General features: G+C 32.1%; 1 protein-coding gene across 1 annotated transcript; it reads left to right on the forward strand.

Annotated features, from left to right (window-relative positions):
* Positions 1 to 397: 397 nt before the first annotated feature.
* On the forward strand, positions 398 to 8,740 carry LOC132549561 (26S proteasome non-ATPase regulatory subunit 13-like). The gene is made up of 13 exons (XM_060213502.1): positions 398 to 500; positions 1,420 to 1,498; positions 1,785 to 1,819; positions 2,239 to 2,294; positions 2,665 to 2,708; positions 3,171 to 3,257; positions 3,897 to 4,068; positions 4,462 to 4,541; positions 4,870 to 4,995; positions 6,687 to 6,749; positions 7,075 to 7,155; positions 8,066 to 8,182; positions 8,416 to 8,740. Exons 1-13 carry the CDS (start codon positions 400 to 402, stop codon positions 8,509 to 8,511), a joined length of 1,137 nt encoding a protein of 378 aa, XP_060069485.1. The 5' UTR covers positions 398 to 399; the 3' UTR covers positions 8,512 to 8,740.
* The last annotated feature ends 445 nt before the right edge of the window (positions 8,741 to 9,185 follow it).

A 9,185-nucleotide genomic window follows, 5' to 3' on the forward strand; every position in this document is an offset into this window, starting at 1 on the left:
CTCGCTTTGGAAAATTTTTTTTAGAGTTGACTTTCTGGTTCTAGATATTTTGTGAATTATCTTTGCGCTACATGCATCCACCATACTTTTGCTTAACCGTGCACCTATTTTTCTAGTTCACAAGTTGCTTTAAGATATAGATTTTTCGTCGAATTTCTCCAGTTTACAGCTTCGATATCATGGAATAGCGCATGGATTTTATGTAGTATTATCCTTGATGTGCATAATTGATAAAAATATCCTTGTTGTTTTCATAAAACAAATGCGAGTCTTTACCATATCAAAGATATTTTTCTGCTTCAGCGGAAGAATACCATGACGTTCAGTAGTTCAATGCAGAGTTACGTCCCCATCGCAGAGCTCTTCAATGTATCAAGCAAATTTTCAAGAAAACGAACCATGCCTAGGGACGTAGGTGCTTATTTAGCTGAACAACAGCGAAAAACAACAGGGGATTTAGCCACAGACTGGGGACAACTTGAAGAATTATACAACAAAAAGTATGTGCATCAATTGAGGTCAAAATATCATTGTTTGTGGAAGGTTTAAAACGGAAGAGTCGGAGCCGGCAAACAAGCAACTTTCACAACATTCAATCATGATTCATCAAATTTGAGAATATTTATCACCTATATGATTAATTCAGTCTTGATTTTAATTCCAGTAGTGATATAAATATGATTTTAATTTGTCATTGTTGTCTACTTAATTGCCTAAAACATAATATCTTGAGGAGAAATTAATTCATTGTATAATGCACATTATTAACAATGGGTGAGGGAGTGCAATGTTTGTATTAATTAGTCGTTGGAAGTTATTCAGCCTTTAAGAACCTCTTTTATATAGATTTTCTGACTTAGGTATATGATATGCTGTATATTATAGAAATGTCCAATAATTTACAAAATTATGTTGGGATTAGCCAAAGAAAAAAGAAAACCTTCCCTATTTGTAACACTATCACCAGACAATTAAATGCACCAAACATCACCTCACAATGTAGACCGAAAAAAAATTATTAAAAAAATAACTAAATGTCAATGCTCACATTTATTAAACAGTTAATATTTACATTTTTTCTGATTAAGCTCATTTTAGACTATCAAAAGTGAGTATAACCCAATAAATATATAAATATCAATAACAGCATAATAAATGTGAATATTGACATTAAATCGTCATTTTGGAGGCAGGAATTTTTCACCTGCCCACAAAAGTAATGACCTCCTTTCTGAAATGAGCAGATTGTAGCTGAGACATGACTACACTATTCCTGCTGAGGAATTTTATACTTGGCTCTCCTTGGCTAGAGGGCAGTCAACCCATGTAAACATATTAATCTTTGTGTATTTATGACTGCTAAGAATACAATATTTTGATCTATATACAATGTTTTCTTATTTTCTGATTCTGTTTTAGACTATGGCACCAGTTAACGTTAAAGTTATTAGAGTTTGTGAAAAATCCAATATTCACAAAAGGAGATGGCCTTATAAGAGTAAGCATATATAAGCATGTTGGTGAAAATTATATAATTTATTTGATATATTAAAAACAACAAACAAGTAAAATTGATAATAAGTCATAAGACAGATTGACAAACCTATGATTTTAGTTTAACTTTCCTATTTACTTAAATTTATGTCTTCAACATAATTACAAATATTTTCTTGGATTTTGTACATGTGCAATATGTTTAATGGTAATAATGGAGATTAGTACTAACTACTGTTACTATGTTTGGCACACAACATTTATAATGTATTCTCTTTTGTTACATTCAGATGTATGAGAACTTTGTTGCTGACTTTGAGCACAGGTGAGTGTAAACATGTTTTTTGAAAGAAGGTAAAGTTAATTATTAAATCAAAATCATGTTTAATTACTTACCAAATATTTATTTCCGCAAGGATTATTTGGATGCTCATTTGTAAGAATACCACTGTACAAACAAACAAACACACAAACAAAAGTCAGTTATCAAAAAAAAGATTATTTACTTTAGACATACACATTGTAATACTTACATTTTTATTCCAAGTATGTGGTAACTGTTATTGCAAAACTGTTAGATTACATGAAGAATTGTATGCAGAGAAATGACATTGTGTCACTTGAAGTGATAGTGTAATTGTTTTCTTTGGAGACAGCATACAAAAAAATCACATTCTGAGGAACTGTGAAAAAGACAGAAAAAGTGTAATGGTGATATATTAAAAAAAAATGATTTCATTACAGAATAAATCCCTTGGCCCTGGTGGAGCTGGTGGTTTATGTTGTCAGACAGATCACAGGTAAAAAAACAATATGATTGCAAACATATGGCAGTACATGTGAAAATTTACTGTAAATTTACTGTACATGTAATACAACGAGCTTGTGATAAGAATATCAATATATATTAACTATCCATCATTTGATTTAGTAGCAGTTAGAGGAGAACATGTAAAACAACAGCAAGTATGTTGCAGATTTTTTTTTTTTGTTAACACTTGACTCGTTGGAACAATATTTGAACAATTCAAGCATACCATGTTTCCGGGTTATGTCAATTAATTGATAAAGCAATGAAATAGATGTGCCAATGTCTTAGATGTTATTTGCATTTATTTAATGTGATTGGGTTTCTGTTTTCATTTAATTATTATTCATTTATTTTTCCAGATCCTAAAAATGCCATTGAATTTCTTGAAAAAGTTACAGAGAAGGTTAGTTGAGTCATTTATCATGCTTATTGTACTGATGTGTCAATACCGTAAAGAATCTACCATCAGGTTCCTATTGTCTATTGAAATCTGACCATTGTTTGTCAAATTTAGCTTATATCTTCATATGTTATACATATTACATTGATAAGACACCCATTTGAATATTTGCCTGAAAGCAGCATGAAGAGATGAAATAATTATCATAGTATTACTGCTGTATAGTATGTCATTGATATTTAATACATAATTTGATATCATAGTTGATAAAATGGTTTTGGTGGTTTTTGTGTAACCATTAAGCTATATGTAGTTTATGATTTGTGGTATTCATTATTATGCTAGGTAATTTTACCCATATCTGTAAGAGTTTGTACCATGAAACAATATGTATATAATGCTAAATTTCAAAGGACATGCCGTGTTCATGAATATCATGAAATTATTTTTATTTTCTCTTGCCAGGTAAAAGGTACTGAGACAGCTCGAGTGCTCTGTCTAACCACAATGGGGACCATTCGTCTCAAAATGAAAGACCTAGAGACCACCAAAGTAAGTTTTCATGTAACAGCTGCTCTATGAGATATGGATTAGTATAAGTTGACATCACTTGTTTCGCAATTGTTGTAAAATAAATGAAGTTTATATTTATTTATAAGATATGGATATAAATAAAAATTTAGTTGTGTCAAAATTGATTTAAACTTTGATAAAAATTCCAGTAAACCAGGAGCTATAAATAGATATAAGATTAATATTGAACAATAAAACATATAACATTAAAAATTATTTTGAGTTGACATGGATTCATGAAATATAAATAAGTAAGCAATGTATAAAAATGTCTGACTTCGTGATGAATCATCATAATGTCTGACATTTTTTCTGATGATAGAGTGTAATTGGTTAAACGTTCGAAAACCATCAATTGGTTTTTATTTTACATGAAATACCATTATAGAAATTGAAAAATAATGGATGAAGGAAAAAAGAAGATCAGTAATCTTGTGCAGATTTTCAGCTTTCCGGAAAATTACATTTCATCTGTGTGATTTTGGAGTTTTCTCAGCATTGTCATAGATATTAGCAGTTACACATGTACTTTAACCTGAAAATTACCAAGATTTGTTTCCATTATATACAAGATATAATGACATTGTCAGTGTGTATAATACACATATATATATTTAGACACTAATGGAAGAGTGCAGAGACATCCTGGAAAAGATAGATGGTATCACACCTGTTCATGGAAGATTTTACGAACTCTCAAGTAATTACCATAAACTGATGGGCAACCATGCAGAATATTATAAGGAAGCCCTGCGTTATCTTGGTTGTACAAATCTGGATGATGTTCCTTGTAAGTATATACTAGTTTGCAGTTTAAAAAATAATGGATAACAGTGTAGACTATGTATTGTAACTTCTTTTACAGGAATGTGTACAATGTAAATCTAAAATAAAATTGACTTAAAAAGGATGTGCTTTTTGATATGGAAGAAGGATGTCTGGAATTCAGATTTGAAAAAAATTCTAAAACACTAAATTTAGATATGATAGGACTAAAATATTTGTAAATAAGGTAAAATTGACATGAACTAGTTTACAAAGGGTTGTTAGCTAAGTACCTTCATTCTCAACACCACCTTCAGTATCATGTGTTTGTAAAATTATTTTGAAAAAAAAAACAATATAAAAATATCATTAAACAGTCATATATTTTAAAAAATCAATGTGTAATTTGTTTTAACAGCTGCTGAGCAAGTAGAGAGATCATTTAACCTAGCATTAGCAGCCTTACTGGGACAGGGAGTTTACAACTTCGGGGAACTGGTATGTAGCAACGGTGATCTTGTAAAGTATAGATTTGCTTTTTGTCCTTTGTATTCAGATTTGTGTGATACAATCTTTAAAGCGCCAAGCTGTAAAGCGAAAGATTATATCAATATTGAAGATCCAAGTTATGTGGCTTGAGTCCTACCTAGGGACAGTTTGTGTTTTTGTCTTTGATAAGATACTTTACCCATAAAAACCTGTTGGACATACATGTAATATATGAAAAAAACTGTTTGTCTTTAAAATCAGTATACTTTGTATATATGTCTTTAACAACTTGTTATTAACTTAGCTATTCTGACAGAAACAAATTAATTATTTTCAGCTTGCCCACCCCATTCTGGAATCATTAAAAGCTTCTGACAAATCATGGCTGGTTGATCTGATGTTTGCATTCAACAGTGGTGACATTGCTAAATTTGAGGACTTCAAGTCAAAGTGGGCATCACAGGTAAGAACAGACAGTCTTAAGGTGGAACATTGACCAGGGAGGGAGGTAGTTTGAATGTTCAACCTCAACATTGAAAGTCCTTAATTTGACCTAAAGGGAAAGCTTTTAAATTCCTAAAGTTGTAGCAGCAGTGTCTAGGATAATTCCTTTACTACAACAAACATTGAGATTATTCTGTTAACGGTGTAATTTCCAGTGCTTCTGAATGCTTTGTGTTTACTGGAAGGAAAACTTTCAGTGATATGAATATTCTTCCAGAGGGTATAGAATTTAGATTAAAACAGAGGCTGTGCTGAGGTCCTGAACCCAAATTCTATACCGGAGGATAGAATGCACACAATCCCATATACCTACATATGTGGATGACCATTTTGCTCCCACTTCTCATATCAGTATTTTACAAACACAATTCTGATGCAGTGCTGAATATGTGAACTAAGGCTGTCTTTGAAAAGCTCAGAAAAAAAGTATGGTTTACCATAAGTACAGTCAAACCTCGTTAACTTGAAGTCGATGGGACCACGAAAATACTTCGAGTTATCCGAGTCTTCGAGATAGCCGAGTTGATGAGTTTTGGTGCAAAGATTTTTAATGTTCCTGACGTTCCTTGTACTTTTTGTCACTTTTTGGCTATATACGAGCTTGATGTAGATTCCGGTAATAAGCAAACATATTTTGTTCTTGATCGTTGAAAAACCAGAATTGATAATTAAATTAGGTGCAGTTTGCTTATTATTTAGAAACCATCAATTTCGTTCTGTCAGTCCTTTTTAATTACCCCTGCTTTTATCCCTATGTGACACTCATGACATCTCCTCACTAATTCTGCCCTAAGTACTTCGACGCTAATTAAATAATTGTTTCACTCATTTGTCGGTTTAATTGAGCACAGGTGACCGTTTCATGCGTACTCCTGTAAAAACATTAAGCCTAGTACCGGGCCAGTGTTGTGATTGTTTTCTATAGCTTAGTTCCGCTTCACTGAGTGTATACACAGGTCGGTGTTTGTTATGGCTGACAGACACGGAAATTACGCAATGTGAGTAGAACTTCACTTTTTATCGCCGATATCTATCAATTATAAGATCTAACGGTTACCTTTTATCATTCAATTAAATAACAATAAACACTTTTCTAAAACATGAATATTGTTAATTACAGTATTGTTCATTAATATTCACTTGTAAAGCCTATTGTCGGTAAAATTGCAAAACGGCGTAGCGCATCAGCAATGTAATTGACCGGCACAAAATTTATACTTCGAGTTTTCCGATCATATTCAGTATATGTTTTGTTGTTGGGACCAAATTTTTACTTCGAATTAACAGAGTTTTTCGAGTTTTCCGAATTCGAGTTTTCCGAGTTTTGATTACTAGAATAAAGAGAAGATTTTGCCGGGACCGACAAAGTGCTTCGAGTTAAACGGGGTCTTCGAGTTTTCCGAGTTCGAGTTAACGAAGTTCGACTGTATATCTTAGATTTAAGGAACACTGCAATCTCTTTATCAGTAGTATGTGTATGACATGATTTTGCAAAGATGGCTTAGTGCACCAATGTTTGGTAGAGTTGTCCAACTTGGATGTTCTTCATGGGATACATGTATCCACAAGGGCAGAGATGTCTCTGTATTTAGTTCAATTATTCATGAAAAAATTAAGGAAAAAAGGATCAAAACCTTGAATCTGTTTCAGGCGGATCTAGCAGCAAATGAAATACCTCTACGACAAAAGATTTCTCTCTTGTGTTTAATGGAAGTAAGTAAAATTCTTCACTCTGTAGAAGAACTTGTGATAAAATTTAGATATTATATATATATATTTATGCAGAAATATACATCTTATGATTATGTTAAAAGAAGAAAAAAGAATTGTCGGAGAAATGTTCTGTGAACATACTTATTTGTTTGAAAAAGCAAATGTTATGTGTCTTTTAAGAATAAAAATTGTTATCCAAATGTAACTTTCATAATAAGATATTGAAATTCAGGTACAGAGATCAAAGACAATTGTGTATTACATGTATGTGTGAAGACATTGATAAGTTAAAAGACTGACTGTTCACATTAATTTGTCCTTATAGATGACATTTAAAAGACCTGCAACAAATCGACAGCTGACATTCAAAGAAATAGCTGATGAGACAAGACTTCCTGTAAATGAGGTGAGTAGTGTTAATATATTTTTCTTCTGAAGCTACACTTACATTAAGTAAATTCAATATTTGGATACATGTCAGAACAAAACATTTATGAGACCACAAAAGTGATTTAGGTTTGTATGTATTTCAAAAGTTCTGCTAAAATATGGTGACATATAAGAATTATAAGATTTGTTTGATGTTGTAACAATTTAATGAAAAACATATAATTTCAATTTGAAAATTAAATTTCTGGGTTCATTGTATTAAGTAAACAACAGTTGTTTTTTTTTTTTCAAAATTGCTCCGATTGATATAAGACTGTAAGAAGAATAAAACTTAGTGAGTTTGACACAAAAAAATGAATACAGAACTTAGACAACATCATTCCATCTGTTGAAAAAGAACAATGAAAAAAAAAATTTAAAAGACGAAGAAATGATAATTATGTTTTAGTTGATTACAATTTGTTCCAAAAGGTTTGAAACCTTAGCTGGGCTGTCTTCTATGGATTACGATGTTGTCTGTAGGTTTTATAACACAGATACAAAAACGAGAGTCAAACAAAAACTAGATTGGACGATGGTTTGTGGCTTATCAATACCAAATTTTAGAACAGACAGCAAACTTTTGGAACAAATAGCAAAATGCCATTACAAAATGGTTTAGGGGATACAGAATTTAATTCCTGTATCATTTCAGACCTTATTCTACCAACAACCAAAGTGCCTGTCATAATTTTCTTATTGTGCAAACCTCTAACATTGTTCAAGTAACATACTATATGAACTGAACTCTTTGTAATTACTGGTAGTCCATGAAATTTAGAGAAATGATTGGCACCTGATACTTTCTTCTTTAAGTTTATGTTTTCTGTGAATACACATTTAGAATGTCATTGTATATGTCTTTTCCCATGTTGTGTCTGTTCCAGATTGAGTTGTTAGTGATGAAGGCTTTAAGTCTTGGTCTAGTTAAAGGCTCAATAGATGAAGTGGATCAAAAAGTCCACATGACCTGGGTACAGCCTCGTGTCCTTGACCTCCAACAGGTAAGACCATGACATAGGATTCTATATTCAGTTTGTGGCAAATAATTCAGCTTTTCAGGGAAGAGTTTTAGAGTTTTTAAGTACAAGCAATTTCATATCAAGAGTTCATTTCAGGCATAGGTGCTATATCCTCTGACTTTTCTGACAATTCTTTGACATTTATCAGAATTAGTATAGATATATCTGTAGAAATGTCCAATCTTTCTCAATTTTTTTTGCATATTTTTCTACAGGTTTCCACAATGCAGAAAAGACTGGAACAGTGGTGCGAAGATGTCACACAGATGGAAAGACTACTGGAAGTGAAAGCTCATGATATCCTCACTTAATCATGTGATCTCTTAGATTCAAAAGCTTGCCTTGATCATGTGACATTTCTTTCTAAAGGGTCAGATGTGGCTTGACCATGTCATATGATTGATTGCAGATTAAAATTGATTGTATAAAGTGCTTGAACTCATCTTATAAACATAGACAGCCATACAATATTCTTTGTTGTCATTTTGTCATGATCATAATATGAACAATGTTAGGAATAAAAAATGTATAATGACCAAATTCTGTGTCTGTTTTTTAATTTGAGTGAACTTGCCTGCTTAGCGACTATCCAAATCTCCAAATGTTAAAGGTTTTTGTGCAACACACAAATTTTACACGTTGAGAAATATTTCTGGCAGTTATGAAATTCAACAAATTAGCAATTTTAATTTGTGTTTATACAACTGTTGCTATTAAGAGTGGCCTGTCAAACATGAGTCATGTAATACCCATTTTATCAGAAAAAGTTCCTATCTTCTCACTTTGATGTTGAATCGGGCTACAGGAGTGGAATGCTGTAGGCAAGTATTCAAACGAAGGGGTTCATAAGGTGAAGAAACCCTCTTGAAAAAAAATGCTCCGCCTTCCATTGATACAGATGCTTGACGGTTTCTGTGACAGGATGGGGAGACCATTTCCAGTGTAAGACACTGACTGTATCTTTCTGAAATGTAGTCAGTTTTAG

Source organism: Ylistrum balloti, unplaced genomic scaffold, assembly GCF_031769215.1.
Source record: "Ylistrum balloti isolate Yb309-2 unplaced genomic scaffold, AGI_CSIRO_Ybal_v1 Utg369620, whole genome shotgun sequence".
In the NCBI taxonomy this organism is placed as follows: Eukaryota; Metazoa; Mollusca; class Bivalvia; order Pectinida; family Pectinidae; genus Ylistrum; species Ylistrum balloti.

Coding starts and splice junctions, on each gene's coding strand:
- LOC132549561 (XM_060213502.1), top strand. CDS start 400: ATGCCTAGGGACGTAGGTGCTTATTTAGCTGAACAACAGCGAAAAACA. Junction 501..1,419: donor GAAGAATTATACAACAAAAA/GTATGTGCATCA, acceptor ATTCTGTTTTAG/ACTATGGCACCAGTTAACGT. Junction 4,996..6,686: donor AGTCAAAGTGGGCATCACAG/GTAAGAACAGAC, acceptor AATCTGTTTCAG/GCGGATCTAGCAGCAAATGA.